This window comes from Lampetra fluviatilis, chromosome 10 (assembly GCF_964198595.1).
Source record: "Lampetra fluviatilis chromosome 10, kcLamFluv1.1, whole genome shotgun sequence".
NCBI lineage: Eukaryota > Metazoa > Chordata > Hyperoartia > Petromyzontiformes > Petromyzontidae > Lampetra > Lampetra fluviatilis.
In genome coordinates, this window is record NC_136284.1 from 263487 (window position 1) to 279996 (window position 16510).

At 47.7% G+C, this 16510-nt stretch overlaps 1 protein-coding gene across 1 annotated transcript in view; it reads left to right on the forward strand.

Moving 5' to 3' along the window:
* LOC144934376 (amine oxidase [flavin-containing] B-like) overlaps positions 1–16510 on the forward strand; it is a 79127-nt gene that overhangs the window by 39181 nt on the left and 23436 nt on the right. Inside the window, exons 7-10 of the mRNA XM_078860062.1 lie at positions 6832–6984; positions 11822–11981; positions 12587–12731; positions 13516–13573. Coding sequence (XP_078716188.1) covers positions 6832–6984; positions 11822–11981; positions 12587–12731; positions 13516–13573 — 516 coding nt within the window. The remainder of the gene's footprint in view (positions 1–6831; positions 6985–11821; positions 11982–12586; positions 12732–13515; positions 13574–16510) is intronic.

Genomic DNA, 16510 nt, shown 5'->3' on the forward strand with positions numbered 1-16510 from the left:
GACCGTGCCGGGTTCGATCCAAGGGCTCGACGTACGCATTTTTGTGGACTCAGGTGCATCCGCGACTATTATCTCCGACGTGATAGTCCATCTCTTGTCCATTCCGCTGGGGCGGGTGCGGCCGGTTTACGACTCTTGCATAGCGGCGAACGGGGGTAGTATGGGCATTGTGGGTCAGGTGGATGCCAGTATATCGGTTGGGGGTGTTTCGACTTCAGGGACCGTGTTGATTTCCAGGTCCCTCGCGGTGCCCTGTTTGTTGGGGACCGATTTCTTGGCCAAGATGCCCATTCAAATAAGGGTGGATCACAATTGTATCGAATTGCAGGGGGGTCGGCAAATTTCATTCCTGCCGTCACCCTGGGGCCGGTCAGCTCCTGACCGTCAGGTGCAGGCGCTGTCCGAGGTATCGGTGGATATTCCGCCTGGCTCGCAGATGCTTATTCCGCTGCGGTATCGCAAACCGGTGCCTGGAATCGAGGGTGCGGCGGGTGTTTTGTTATCACCATCCGCTGCTATAACGGGTGGCTTGACGCTGGTCGGGGCACAGACGATTGTCCGACCGGGTCAACCTCCGTTTTTACAAGTGTTGAATGGAAGCACGGATAATGTTGTTGTACCAGCCGGAACGGTTTTGGCTCACGCTACGACTGCTTTCACGAGCCATGACGATCAGGGCCGCCGGGGACTTGTACGGGGGGTATCGTCCTCCACGTCACAGGACGATCGATGGATTGCCGAGTTGTGCCGGGAAAATGCGTCTTTGACTGGGGACCAGCGGTCCGCGCTTCGCGCGCTGTTGGGGAGGTATTCCGACGTCTTTAATGCGGACGATTTCGATTTGGGTCGCACCTCCTTGCTTTCCCACCACATTGATACGGGTGATGCCGCTCCGATTCGGATGAACCCGCATCGGTTGAGTCCGCCGGAGCGGGATCACATTCGCGGCGCAGTCGAAAAGATGCTGGCCGCTGACATCATTTCCCCGTCCAACAGTCCGTGGGGCGCACCGGTGGTCCTTGTGAAAAAAAAGGATGGGAAGTTGTGGTTTTGTGTTGATTTTCACAAATTAAATAAGGTGTCGGTTGAGGACGCATACCCCCTGCCGCGTATGGATGATTCCCTCGATGCCTTGTCTGGGGCGAATTTTTTTCCTACTCTTGATCTCTCATCGGGATTCTGGCAACTTCCCCTGGACGAGTCCTCGAGGGAAAAGACGGCTTTCCGGACACCGCAGGGATTGTTTTAGTTTAATTGTCTTCCCATGGGCTTGAACGCCGCCCCCGCGACATTCCAGCGGTTGATGGAGCTCGTATTAACGTTTCTGCAGTGGGAGACGTGCTTGATATACTTAGACGATGTTATCGTCTTCAGCCGCACGTTTGAGGAACATCTGCGGAGGTTGGACGCGGTGTTTGCCAGAATGCGTTCCGCAAATTTGAAATTTAAGCCAAAAAAGTGTCACCTGTTGCAACGATCCGTGCCCTATTTGGGCCACATTGTCAGTTCGGAAGGGGTCGCCACGGACCCGGAGAAGACGGCGTGCATCCGTAACTGGCCGACTCCAGCCTTAGTGGGGCACATGCGTCGGTTCGTTGGGTTCGCTTCATATTACCGCAGGTTCGTTCCCAACTTTGCCACGATCGCTAGGCCGTTGCACCACCTTACGGCTAAAGGCCGCAGATTCAGCTGGGGACCGACGGAAGAGGCAGCGTTTCAAGGCCTGCGCGATCGTTTGGCGTTGGCACCGACGTTGGACTATCCAGATTTCACTCGACCTTTTATTCTGGATACTGACGCTAGTGACACCGGGATTGGGGCTGTTCTGTCCCAGTCTAGGGACAGCGTCGAACGGGTGGTAGCTTACGGTAGCCGCGTGTTGTCTCCAGCGGAGACACGTTACTGCGTTACTCGCCGCAAACTTTTGGCTATTGTACATTTTCTTCGCCAATATCGGCCGTATTTGTACGGCCGTACGTTTATTGTGCGCACGGACCATGCCCTGAGAGTTGACCAACCGTCTGGCCAATTGGCTCGATGGTTGGAAACCCTGCAGGAATTTTCGTTAGAAATTCAGTATTGGAAGGGGTCGCGTCACGCGAACGCGGACGCACTCTCCAGATTGCCGCAGGGGTCCCCTTGCGCTTGCGCTTCGGGCACGAATAGGTGTACGCAGATTCCGCAACCCCCTCGGCCTGTTGTGTCCGCTGTCGAAGTGCCCGAGGCTCCCGTATGCCCAGGACCGGCTGATGGGGTTTTGAACCTGCTGCGTTCAGTATGGATTCGCAAGCAATTGCTCGATGAGTCGCTGGGGGCCTTGCGGGGTCGGGCTACGAAGGGGACGGGGGGACTGCTGTCCGGTGGGACACCGGGAGCTGGTCTCCGGGATGGGTTGCTAATGTGGAGGGAAGGGTTGCACGATCGCTGGCGTCTGGTGGTGCCGTCGTCGTTACGGTACGAGTTGGTTCGGACTCTGCACTCCGAGACGTTGTTGCATCTCGGGGTGCAGAAAACCTTGTTGACGTTGCAGTAGGGGACTACTTCTGGCACGGCATGACGACTGATGTCGTCGGGCACATTCGGGCGTGTCCGAACTGTGCCCGGCGGAAGCCGCCTAAACACCCATATGTGCCGCCAGTGCAGTCCATACAGGTGTCTCGGATTAACGAGTTGGTGGCGTTGGATATTTTGTGGCCCTTCCCGCCGTCCGCTCGGGGGAATACATTTTTGCTGGTCGGGGTGGAATATCTTTCCCGCTGGGCGATGGCTTGGCCCTTACCCGACCAGTCGGCGGCGTCTATCACGGACGCGTTCTTGTTTGGATACGTAATGGACAAAGGGGCGCCGGAAAGGTTGCTCCACAGACCAAGGGCGAAATTTTTCTTCTAAATTATTGGCTGAGGTGTGTACTGCACTGGGGACCAAGAAGGTTCGGACGTCTCCCTACCACCCGCAAACGGATGGGATGGTGGAACGGTTTAATCGGACTCTGTCGGCCATGCTCTGTCACACGGTTAGCGAAAAGCAGGCTGATTGGGATTTGCATATCCCTGGGGTGCTCTCTGCATACAGGATGACGCCTCATGCGTCGACGGGATACTCACCATTTTTTGTAATGTACGGCCGCGAGAATGTGCCGCCGGTGGACGTGCAGCTGGGTACGGGGGCGAGGGGTCCTGTTAAGCCTCTCCTGGAGTACATTCAGGACGCTGTTCGTCGCGTGGCAGAGGCACGGGAGGGGGCCCGACTGGCTACGGCCAAGACCCAGGCCGGGAACGAACGTTACACTCGGCGCTCGGATGGGGAATCCCCCTGGCGAGGGGGGGGCATGGCCTGGCTGCACTGCCCGCAGGTGCGGGTGGGGACCTCCCCTAAGTTGCACAAACCATGGCAGGGGCCGGTTGTGCTCATTGAGGTTCCTAGTCCGCAGTCCGCACGTGTTCGTTTCGGATCGCGGCGCTGGTACGTCCATACGTCTCGATTGAAACCCTACGTGGCCCCGCGGACGGATGCGTCATCTCCTAATGTTGCCTTGCCGGTGTCTGTTGCATCCGACGCGCCACTGACTTTGCCTGTTCAACCTGCAAGCGCGCCTGTCGTGCCTTCTACAGACGGACCGGTCGCGACACAGACGGATACAGTGATTCCTGCTTTGGGTGGGCCTACCACGGCGACGGGGACACTTGACCCCGCTGCCCCTACAACTCCGCCACGGACACATTTGCAGGAGACCCCGGCGACGGGTCTCTCAGGGGAACGGGACTTTGGAATTGACAGGCCTCCAACAGCGGCGGGTGGTTCCGATCCCGCCGCTGCTAAAACCCTGTCGCGGTCGCGGTCTGTGCGGTGGCTGCCCCCCGTTCGGGACGGGCCGGCGACCCGCACGCGTTCCAAGTCCCTTTCCTTTCGTTAATTGTTATTGTTGTTGTTGTTATTGTTATAATCTCCGTTTGTCTTGTGATGCTGATTGCTGTATTGTTGCTCGCATTATTTTGTCCTGTTGCAGCCGGGGACGGCTGGGTTTTTCATTAGGGGGGGGGGGGTCATGTAATGCGAGCAAGGACAGGGTGGGCGCTGCCTCCGCACCACTCACGCGGGCCGGAGTATTAGGGGAGGTGGAGCCTGGTCGTCGGGGTGAGTGGGGGTGGAGTCAGGGTCACGTGAGGAGGAGGAGGAGGAGTCAGGGTCACGTGAGGAGAAGGATATAGGGTGAGAACCGGAAGGGGATCGGGAGTCGAGAGAGAGTAAAGATAGAAGAAGCCACGCGGGGTGCTGGCGGAGGGGTGGCACGAATTGCCACGTGGTCGGAGTCACGGCACCGTCGGCCAGCGGTGTACGTGGAGCAGCGGAGTGGCTGCAGAGTGTGCGGGAGCACACGGAGCAGCAGAGTGGCTGCAGAGTGTGCGGGGCACACAGAGCAGCGAAGTGGCTGCAGAGTGTGCGGAGTTACACGGAGCAGCGGGGTGGCTGCAGAGTGTGCGGGGCACACAGGCAGCGATGTGGCTGCAGAGAGAGAGAGCGGAGGACTCGAACGGCGTACGGAGGGCACGCGACGGAAGAGGTGCGGGTCCGACCGGGGACATCGCGGGGTGCGAGACAAGAACTCAATAAATGACAGATGGAGACCAACATCGCCTAAGAGTCCTTTATTACAGAGGTATTATTCAGTCCCTCCAGAAAAACGCGGAGTTTTTTGGTGATTGTTGCGGGCAAAAATCGTTGATTATGCGGCACGTTTTCTTAAAAAATGCGATGGAATATGCGGGATATTTATGCAATTTTATGCGATTAAATTGCGGGAACTTGCAAAAATTGCGGGAACTTGCAAAAATTGCGGGAACTTGCAAAAACTGCGGTTTGATGAAAAAGAGAAAAAAAAAGTGATTCCCCCAACACCCTATTCACTAGGCTACTACTTTAATGTAAAGAGTCATTTCTTATTACTTTCTATGATAAGCAAGCATACTACATCACAGAAAGTGCTGGGAATATTTAAGTTCTCATCTTGTTTTATTTCAGACCTTAACAAACAGATGGCTCAAACTTACAAAACATTGAGTCGAACAAGTTCTGTAGCTTTACAAAATGAATATGCTACAACTTCTGTAAAAATGAATAAATAAAATATTAAAAAATAAAATGTGTGCTTCCTGTTTTACAGAGGTAGCTATGCAAAATAATTTGCCCCCACTGTCATGTAACACACTGGGGAACTGCTTTGCGCGGTCTTTTGCGCTTATGTTTGTTGGCAAATGAGAAAGATTTGCGGGCTTCATCATGGTTTCATTGGCATCGCGGGGTTTGCAGCTTTTCAATGATGTCGCGTAATGAGTGACGTCACTTCATAACGTTCCCATGGCAACAGGGGAAATGGCTGCGCTTGTGTGAAGTAAACGCAACATTTTTCAACTTTCTGCTAAGATATATGTGACTTTTTGCAACGAAAATGCGGGGATTATGAAATAATGCAAGCCCGCATATTTTGCGCGCGGAAATCTGCAATTTATGCGGCGAAAGTGCGGCGTATTTGAAAAAACGCGCCCCCCGCATAAATATGCGGACTTTGGCTGATTTTGCGTGAAATCTTGCGATCGCATAATCGCGTTTTTCTGGAGGGACTGATTATTATGCACTCCGCATGCTGTCAGCCGGTAGTATCCCACACGTGCCAATAGGGGGCGGTAGTGTGACTGAGCCCAGTGTCAAGGGACTATGGCCCAAGGGGCCAACGGTATATAAATGCCGGACCTCTGAACGGTCAAGGAGTCGTCGTTCACCTGAAGATCAAGAGCCTCCTGAAGAGAAGAGCCCGATGGACAGAGCCGTACCCCTGGCAAGGGTCGGCTCTAAGCTATACCAGTGAAGACTGAAGAGAAGAGCCCACGTGCAGAGCCGTACCCTTGGTAAGGGTCAGCTCCAGCTTATAGACCATTGAAGACCAAGCTTCACTTAAGAAGGGTTAGAATAGCCAGTGAGAGGCGTATCGGGTGTAAGGGGCCATTACCCCTTTGTGTTAGGGATTATTTGTTAATAAAAATACGTGTTGCCTCAAAAGGCGACTCTACTGTAATTATTGACCCACTACACGTTTAATAAAGAAGGCAGCAAATTCAGGGTAAATCGGAGCAAAATAAAATTCACGTACAACAATGTCACTCAACGAAATAAAATTATTGTTTCATGGACACAACTGGACAATATCACTAAATAAGTGAGTCGAGAGAAATTCCTGAAGGCAGTTTGGAATCAAATTTATGAAAAAAGGGTAACAAGAGCAGGATGTTTTTGGAAAGCTGAATTTGACAATGAAAAGAAATGTACGATTATACCTTTAGACATTTTTTTCAATCGCTGCATATTACCTGCAACTATCAAGATCAATCAATCAAAGATCAAGACGTAATTATTGTCAAAGCCGTATATACCATCTAACCTCATCGCAAGCGCTTTAATGGAATCACTGTCTCTTGTTCTCTGCAGAAAATTTATTCTTCCACATATTACGCTAGCTTACCCAGGAAATCATCACCGAGTCTCAAGGCTCTTTTTCAGGGTGGTCCTGCCAAGTTTTCACAGTTGGGGGTGATACTGCTACGTGTAATCCCAAACGAGTATTTTGTAGAAAATGTTTCTACATTGTTATGTTTGGCCAATACCAATCGGGCAACACAGAGGAAATGAAGAACAGGGGTTGAATATTCAAACTCCACAGAGTGAGAAATCGAGCCCATGTTCTCCTTGCTGGCATGAGATTCCGACTGAACTACCCTGCCACCCTATGACATATGCGATGACGAATGACACGCGGATGTTATGACTGTCTGCGCACAGGAGAGTAAGTTTGTGCTGGGTGCGCAGACCGTGAGCGAGCGTTTGGCAGATCGCGTGAGCAGGGACATCCTGAAGCTGAAGCACGTAGTGGCCAGTATCGTCCAGACGGACGAGGGCGTGCAGGTCACCACGGTGCAGGGAGACCGGTACAAAGTAAGATGCTTCACACTTTACACTACCACACTGGAGGAGCTGTCACGGTGGCAAGATGTTAACTACCTTGCCTGGTATGCAGGAGGTCGTTGGGTCAATCCCTACTCTGATGGCTGTATATTTGGAAGTTGTATGTTCTCCCCGTGGTCATGTGGATTTTGCTCTGGGTCCTCCGGTTTTTCCCTACACATTTAGAAATATGCATTTAAAGTATTTAGCTGCTATAAATTTTCACATGATAAGCAACTTGGTTGAGCTATCATTTGTGGCCAGGTCACTTCTGAAAAAGAGCTATACAGCTCAGTGGGCCTGACCTGGTAAAATATCAAATACTGTTTAGTTTAAATCGTTTATCAGCAGCCATGGCCAATTCAATGAAGGTCTGCCAAATCTGCCACTACCTCACTCAATTTTGCAATGCATTATTTCACCCAGCACCCTTTGGAGGACGTACTAAATAGAATCGCATACAAAAATCCCTCAATCCATGGCAAGGCAGAATAATGACAAAGCAATGAAGCCATGTAACTTAAATTAGCAAACAAGGTAGCCCATTAAGGAAGCCTTCATTGTAAATTTAACTCGTAGGTTTTCGTGACTAAATGTGATTCATAATTGATGTTTGGGTCAGATCCTTCTTCAGCATCATCAGCAGTTGCCATAATTGTGGCAATTATGGTTGTAACTACCAGCAAAACAACAATTGTTAAATGGTTTGAGATTGCTCTCTAATGCATCAGTCTCCAATCAAACACAAATATGTACCATACTTGATTTTTGGATCTTCTTCTAGCATATGGGAAGTATGTTTAAATCACAGTCCACGTTTAAGTCTGTGAGCCATGCGATAGCTTCGGGAGTAGCGCGACTGCTCAGTCCACCGGAGAGCGGGCGTAGGATTCATTTGTTTGCGATATGGTGGTCGATTTATATTTAAAGCTTTCGTGACTGCAGGGATTCATCTTCTTGGTTCTTTCGGTAAAGTCACGTAGAATGGAAATAATAAAATAATAAAAATAAAACATTATAAAATAATTCTCACTACGTTTCGGCCACATCGCAAGCAGCCGTCCTCAGGTGGAGAACAGGTCTGTCGAGAAGACAGAGTCTGAATAACACACTCCAGGCTTGGGGCGACTATTTAAGCTGGGATGGAGGGGCGAAGAGCGCCTTGACGAAATAATTTGCATATCAAGAGGAATTTAGCATATTTATGGGAAATGCAGATATGCGATTAGTACTACTTGTGAAATGCGTAGAGGTTTGGCGGGGGGTTTAAAGTCATTATGCCCGTGCATTATGCAGGATTAGCATCAAAGGGAGGGGATAGGGGTAACATAAAAAGGGAAGGAATGTTAATAGTATGTAGCTGCAGTAATTAAACCACCACGTAAACAACTAAAGTATAAGTTACATAGTATCATCAGTATACTAAATATATTCTCCAATAAGCTGAGCTACTAACAGTAAGTAATACATTACAATTCTATGTCGCAAAATATTATATTATTTTTGACAGCATTTATATTACAATTATTGAGATTGTGGATTGAGACAGTCGTTTTGGATGGATTCAGCCGTAATCTCGACCTTCGGAAGTGGTCTTCTAATACAGACAAGTCTTCTGTCAGTCTGTCACTAATAGACTTCAGGTTTGTTTCCTGAGTAGCCATTTCTATGTCGTTCCGCATAGACAAATTTGCGGGATGATGTCTTTGGTAAGTCGCTGGTGAAAATGTTAAACAGGATCGGAGTACCGATTCTTGAGGTAAGTTGTCGTTGCCATTTTTTGTATGGTTTGTGTTACTGGAAAGGTGTACCTAGAAGTTTCAGTTGCTGAGCATCGAGTTTAGCAGATTCAGTGTTGAATGGCACTTGATGATGCACACTGCCTTGAGTAGGAGCTCATGTCTCCAGACAGTGTCATAGGCGGATGAGAGGTCTATCATGGCGGTACCGTTTTTTTTTTTTCGCTGGAATCCAGCTTTGATGTAGCTGGTAAGGGAAAGGACCTGCTCACAGCAGTTTCTGGCAGGTCGAAAGCCGGCTTGTTCGACAGGCAAGTGTGGCTTAACTGTGGGCGCGATGCGTGTGAGCACCATGCGCTCCATAAATGTGTATATCCTCGATAGAAGTGAGATGGGCCTGTAACTTGAGATAGCTGAAGTAAAATGTGTCGTTAACCCTAATGCACCCAACACTGTCAATTCATGACGTAGCCACGTGAACAAACGTGCCAATGTATTGCTGCTTCAGCACACCGGTGTGTTGCAATAATGGTTTCTCATCTTACTCGTGCCTCCTTTCAGTCCGGTATTTTTCCCCTGTCACTTTAACTATGCCAAGTGACACCTCAACTAAAGAAACCCAGCTCCAACCCTGAAGTCCCTGCAAACTACCACCCCATTATCAACGTATCAACCACTTCCAAACTTCATGAATGCCTCGAACTTGTCAGAATCAAAGATCCCATCACTTCATCCCCCAGTTTTTGCCCCCTGCAGTCTACCTGCCACTCAGCCCACTCTCGCGAGACTACACTTATCAAGATGTTTGATGACATTTCACTCTAACTTCCCATCATGCTCCACTCAACCTTGCCAATTGTACCCCAACCTTACAGCATTGGATAAATAACCTCCTATTAAACTCCTAAAGACCTATAGCTCTTTTCATAGGCACCAGGCAGCTCAAAATCTACTCAGCATTAGCTCCACCATCGGTCTTTCAAATCATCTGAAAATCCTCGCAATCACCTTGAACTCCACATTCCGACTCCACAACCAAGCGTTCAACATAATAAAGGGGTATAACCACCATCGCAGGGCCTTGTGACAAATCTGCCCACTGCAAATACTGGCGTGTAGCACTTATCGGCACTCACATTGATTATTGCAACGTTATCCTTGCTCGTACTTCTGAAAAATACCTCGACAAACTACAGCGGTTTCAAAACAACCTGTCAGGCGCCGTCCTTGGCATAAGGTGCAGCCATACATTTTCCATGGCTTCACTAAAAACCTTGCACTGGATCCCCATAAAATCAAGGCTACATCACAAAATTGCTATCCTGTGTAATCAAGATTTTTTTTAAGGTCTCCTGCCATATCTCTCCACGCTTCTTACACCACTGACTAGAGCTCACCGCTGCATCCTATGGGGTACATCTAATAACCTGCTCATCGTGCCCAGAGCGCACATTGTCTTGATCGAATAGCATTTCTCCGTAGCTGCACCAGCCATCTGGAACTCTCCCCCACTGCACAGATCCAGCATCCGAGCACCGTCCACCTTTAAGCAGCAGCTCAAGGCTCTCCTGTTCAGGCTATTATACAAGGGATTTGGGAGCGGTGACTCTGCAACTCCAAGTTCTGAATGAAACAATGCGTCCGATTCGTGAAATATCCACGTGTTAAAAATGGTTATCATACAATAGGGTGCACACTGCCATTTTAGCTCAGGTACATTATATCATCAGTGCGCACCACTAAACTATTTTAAAAATAAAAGTAAATTTTTGTCTGTCCGTCTGTCTGTCCATCTGCGTACGCGCACTTGCGAGGGATTTGGCTCTCAAACAGGGTGGTTTAAGTCGAAACATTTTTGCCAGGCAGCACACCCTAAGCCCCGTGGTGGGCATAGGCTATTTCGTTTTCCCATCCGTCAACTTTAAAGTAGTGAAATTAACAATTGAGTGAGTTTTTATTTAATTATTTCCCTGCCCCGCTCAAGCTGCTCGGGGTTGCCCCAGGCAACGCACACGCGTCATCGGTGGAGGGTGGGGGGGATTTCTCATTCGCGTTCCAAATGCAAAAAAAATACATGCAACGTTGAGGTAAATTCATCAAAGTGTCATGTCTTCTTCTCTACCCCCCACCCCAATGTGTGCACTTACTACTATAGGCTCGGTAAATACTAATATTATAGCGCTTAGATAGTATTATTGTAGCGCGGGCGGGGGGATGGTGGGGGGGTAGCGGCCCAGCCCCCGGCCTGGCAATGTGTCACCTCCTCTGGCTGAGCAATCTAGGCGAGGCCGCGGGCAAAGTACAATTTTATTGAATCTTTCGCTAAGAACTCAGGTTCATTGTTTACTATTATGAAACTAATAAGTTGTCAAATATTACACAGCTCCACCAAGATACATGCATGAGAAGACTCGGGATGCCATGACATACATCAGCCAATATGCCACGCCCCATCTGTTCATCACCTTCACTTGCAATCCCAAATGAAAGGAGATCCAGGTTTACCTTTATCCAAACCAAAAGCCACCAGACAGACATGACATCTTAGCGAGGGTCTTAAAACTCAAAGTTTATGACCTCATGATGCTTATTACGACCAACGTAGGCGGCGTCTTTGGATAGACAAGCAGTAACTCGCCCACTATTGGGTGGCAAAAACGTCGTCTTCCTCATGCTCACATTTCTCTATGGATGAGGGAAACAATTCATGCAAGTCACATTGACACATTTATCAGTGCTGAGCTACCTCACCCCCATCAAGACCCTGCCATTTTTACACGCTTTTATTAACTCACTTTGTCTGTTGTTGTTGTTCTCGTCGTCGTTGTTGTCATTGTTGTATCCTCAAATCTTGTAAATAATTTTACTCAGCATCCCAATGCTGAAAGATTCCCTGCAAATTACTCAATTAAGATTTAACACAGCAAAATCATTGCCCCCTACTGCGAAACAAAATGCTTTGCAGGAGCATCCTAGGAAAAAAGTCTAGGCACTTAGTGGGGCTTTTCTGGCTAAACAAGTGTTACAATAATATTATTGTTGTGCTGGCCTTGAAAACACAATTCAATTGGTTTGACCATGTCACACAGGCACGTTTTGCAATCAGCGCAATCCCAACCGCCCTCATAAACAAGGTGCACTTTGAGCCGGCCCTGCCGCCCCTGAGGAGCCAGCTGGTGCAGCGCATGCCGATGGGATCCATCATTAAGACCATCACCTTCTACAGCACAAGCTTCTGGAAGCAGCGTGGTGAGGCCACATCAGTAGACACTGTTTATTGTGTTTTTGCCGTGTATTTCGGTTTGGGCTGACACCATGTTACCTCAATTGTCATTAACACAGCCTCAAGTTCAAGTTAAAATCAAGGGGTTATGACCATTATTTATTTTTATTATAGTTGTGTTACCTAGGAAAGTCTTAAGACCTTTTCAGAATTATAATCTTTATCATGGAGAAATCCGATGAGTTATGAAGCTCATTTTCACTTATGTCCAGTATGGGCGGGTCAGCAAGTTACAACAACAAACAGTACAACCAACAATAGGAGTGCAAAGTAGAGAAAAGGTAAACAAGAAGGGTCTTACTAAGTTTAAGTTTTTGCAGTTGGGAGCAATGATTGCTATGAGTTTCCCACCTAAGTAGTTTTCCAGTAATGAAAAAAATCGGCAAATTTTGACTGTGATGCCAAGACACAATGGCCTAAGCTTATTCAAAGCATGTCACAATGTTTTCACGTCTACAGTAAAACAGACGACCTTATTATATTGTGTAGGTCATTTTCCCAAAGATGGTGTTGATGGAGTGAATGCTGCTCAGTAAGTGATGCTGACTTGTGTGAATGTGATTTGTTTAAGGCTTCAATGGATCATGCATGTCCGACTCGGGCCCAATATCGTACTGCATCGACGACACGAAACCGGACGGGAAACACGCGGCCATCATGGGCTTCATCCAGGCAGACAAGGCGCGAGCCATGTGCCTCTTCAGCCCTGAGCAGAGGTACAGTGCCGAGTGCCAATGGGCGGGCTCGCTGTGTGCATGCACCTGTGCTCCCTTGTGTCCTTGTGTGCATGTGAATTAGGGGTGGAGCGATGCCTCATCTCGGCGATTGGTATCGATTCGTAGGACTGACAAACACGCTTCGCATCGTGCGTGTGTAGTGTCAGTGATTCGGAGACAAGGTTTGTAGGAGGCACCTTTATTATCAACATTCACAGTCTCGTCCACACACTCTCCACAGTCGCTTAACCTAGCCTGTACACAACACTAGCCATGTAACTCTGACGGCGCTGACTGAGATAGCCAACAACTATCCTGCAACGCAATATCTAGCGAAGACGGCAGCGAGGACGAGACGAGTCCACTCCCAGAACTGGCAGCCTCGAGCTCCCGCTCTTGCCTCCTTTTATCCTACCAGCGCGGCCTGGCTCCGCCCTGACTGCGCCTCCCTTCTCGAACCCATGAGCAGGTTCCAGGGGCCTCCAAATGGGGTCCTCCGTGAGCCGGCGCTATTACGTCGTAGGAACGAGATAGAACAAAAAGATAAAGGACCAAAAAAATTGTCGAAGAGCCAAAAATACTAAATCCTGAAATTATCTCGTGGTCCTCAATTATCGGGGGGGAAGGTGATGAATCGTTACACCCGTAGTATGTATACACGTGTTGTACTCTTTCATTAGCTGCCTTGTTACAGGTATGGGGTAGAGTAAATGGTATGTGGATTTTATTTTTGACTCTCTTGATGCTTTAAGTGACAATAAACATTTGTGTTTTTCCTTCCCAGGAGGAAAGCGGTGATTGAGCATTATGCCAACATGTTTGGGATGCCAGAGTTTTTGCAGGTACCTGGTCAACTGTTTATAAAACCTAACATAATGTGCAATGCCATATTTGTTTTGTGGCCTTTTTGTCTGTTATTGGATGAGTAATGATTTTATTTTGATAAGAGTATCCTCTTTTATGTCAGTGTCTCAGAGCGCTTTACATGTGTAGTATCTTGAAGGAGACGGAGACTTCTTTAGAGGCCACACGCTTTTTATATAACAGCTAGACATTCTGACGCACTGGGGAATAGCCCAATCCCCACAACCTAGGGAGGTACAGCCTCCGGGCTATTCTGACTACTCTCCTTCTCTACCCTGCGGCTCCTTAGCCTAGGGAAGCTTAACACCCCACCCGCAGCCCACTCAGTCCCGGCGACATCCTCGGGGCTTGGGGTCCAGGGTCTCCGGCGGCTCCTTGCTTCAGCTTGAGATGAGATGGACTGACTCCAGCTCTCCGGGAGCCGTCTTATATATCCCCTCTCTGAGGGGCGGGGGTGTCTCGGGGCCCCAGCTCTCGCCAGCCCCCTCCCCTCAGAGCGGTTCCAACCGCCTTTTTGCCCGACCGGTCCGGATCAGTCCAGACCGGTACGTACCCCTCCCCTAGGTTGTGGCGCCTGTGGTCAACCTTGACCACCACACATGCGATAATCAACTTACCGTATTTTCCCGCGTATAACCCGTGGGGTATACCACTTTTTACAAGCAAAACAAGACCCTGTGGGGTATATGGAGGTGCGGGCTATCCCAAGAATATTTTACACGTGTGACATGTCGTAACTCTTTGGTTCTTTCGGTAAAGTCACGTATAAAGATAAAAAAAGAAATTAAATAATAGCATACGACGTTTCGATTGCAACACAAGCAATCATCATCAGGTATAAATGAAATAGCAACAAAAATCTAACCAGAAAACTATAGACAGACATATAAGCAGACAGATATCACCAAGATACATAGAGAGAGTAACACAGACACAGAGAGGGAGATCGCCTCTGTGGCGAGGCCCCAAATAGACAGAGGGGGGCGGGGGCGGAGAGAGGGAGGGGTTAGAGAAAAAACTAACATGTCAATGAGTGCGGCGACGCGTGGTCAATTACGCAAGCTTGAACATTAGGAAAGAGGGAGAAAGAAGATACTAAATTAAATAACCTAGCAAAATATCGAAATGTTATGTAATACAACACAGAGAGTCGGTCAACACACAATTAACGCATAGCCTGGTCGATTACGTATTTCAAAGATTGCTAAGTTAGAATTTAAGTGTGAAAATTCCAAAGAGAGACAAAACATAAAACAAGAGGAACGGAGACACACAGACAGAGCAGAACATAAGAACGACAAAAAACGAGTGGAGACAGAAAAAATACACTAAATACACAGGCAGAGAGAGAAAACAAAAAACCCAGATCGAACCACTTCTACGGGGAAGTTTCAAGTTTATCTTTTTTTCTCTCTCTGGGTTTTTTGTTTTCTCTCTCTGCCTGTGTATTTAGTGTATTTTTTCTGTCTACACTCGTTTTTTGTCGTTCTTATGTTCTGCTCTGTCTGTGTGTCTCCGTTCATCTTGTTTTATGTTTTGTCTCTCTTTGGAATTTTCACACTTAAATTCTAACTGAGCAATCTTTGAAATACGTAATTGACCAGGCTATGCATTAATTGTGTGTTGACCGACTCTCTGTGTTGTATTACGTAACATTTCGATATTTTGCTAGGTTATTTAATTTAGTGTGTTCTTTCTCCCTCTTTCCTAATGTTCAAGCTTGCGTAATTGACCACACGTCGCCGCACTCATTGACATGTTAATTTTTTCTCTAACCCCTCTCTCTCTCCGCCCCCGCCCCCCCCCCCCTGTCTATTTGGGGCCTCGCCACAGAGACAATCTCCCTCTCTGTGTCTGTGTTACTCTCTCTATGTATCTTGGTGATATCTGTCTGCTTATATGTCTGTCTATAGTTTTCTGGTTAGATTTTGTTGCTATTTCATTTATACCTGATGATGATTGCTTGTGTTGCAATCGAAACGTCGTATGCAGTTATTTAATTAATTATTTTATCTTTATACGTGACTTCACCGAAAGAACCAAAGAGTAATTCCTGCAGTCACGAAAGCTCCAAATTTAAGATCGAACCATTTCTACAGGGAAGTTTCAAGTTTATCTTTTTCTCTCTCTCTGGGTTTTTTGTTTTCTCTCTCTGCCTGTGTATTTAGTGTATTTTTTCTGTCTCCACTCGTTTTTTGTCATTCTTATGTTCTGCTCTGTATGTGTGTCTCCGTTCATCTTGTTTTATGTTTTGTCTCTCTTTGGAATTTTCACACTTAAATTCTAACTTAGCAATCTTTGAAATACGTAATCGACCAGGCTATGCGTTAATTGTGTGTTGACCGACTCTCTGTGTTGTATTACATAACATTTCGATATTTTGCTAGGTTATTTAATTTAGTGTGTTCTTTCTCCCTCTTTCCTAATGTTCAAGCTTGCGTAATTGACCACGCGTCGCCGCACTCATTGACATGTTAGTTTTTTCTCTACCCCTCTCTCTCTCTGCCCCCGCCCCCCCCCCCCTCTGTCTATTTGGGGCCTCGCCACAGAGACGATCTCCCTCTCTGTGTCTGTGTTACTCTCTCTATGTATCTTGGTGATATTTGTCTGCTTATATGTCTGTCTATAATTTTCTGGTTAGATTTTTGTTGCTATTTCATTTATACCTGATGATGATTGCTTGTGTTGCAATCGAAACGTCGTATGCAGTTTTTTAATTAATGATTTTATCTTTATACGTGACTTCACCGAAAGAACCAAAGAGTAATTCCTGCAGTCACGAAAGCTCCAAATTTAAGATCGAACCACTTCTACGGGGAAGTTTCAAGTTTATCTTTTTCTCTCTCTCTGGGTTTTTTTGTTTTCTCTCTCTACCTGTGTATTTAGTGTATTTTTTCTGTCTCCACTCGTTTTTT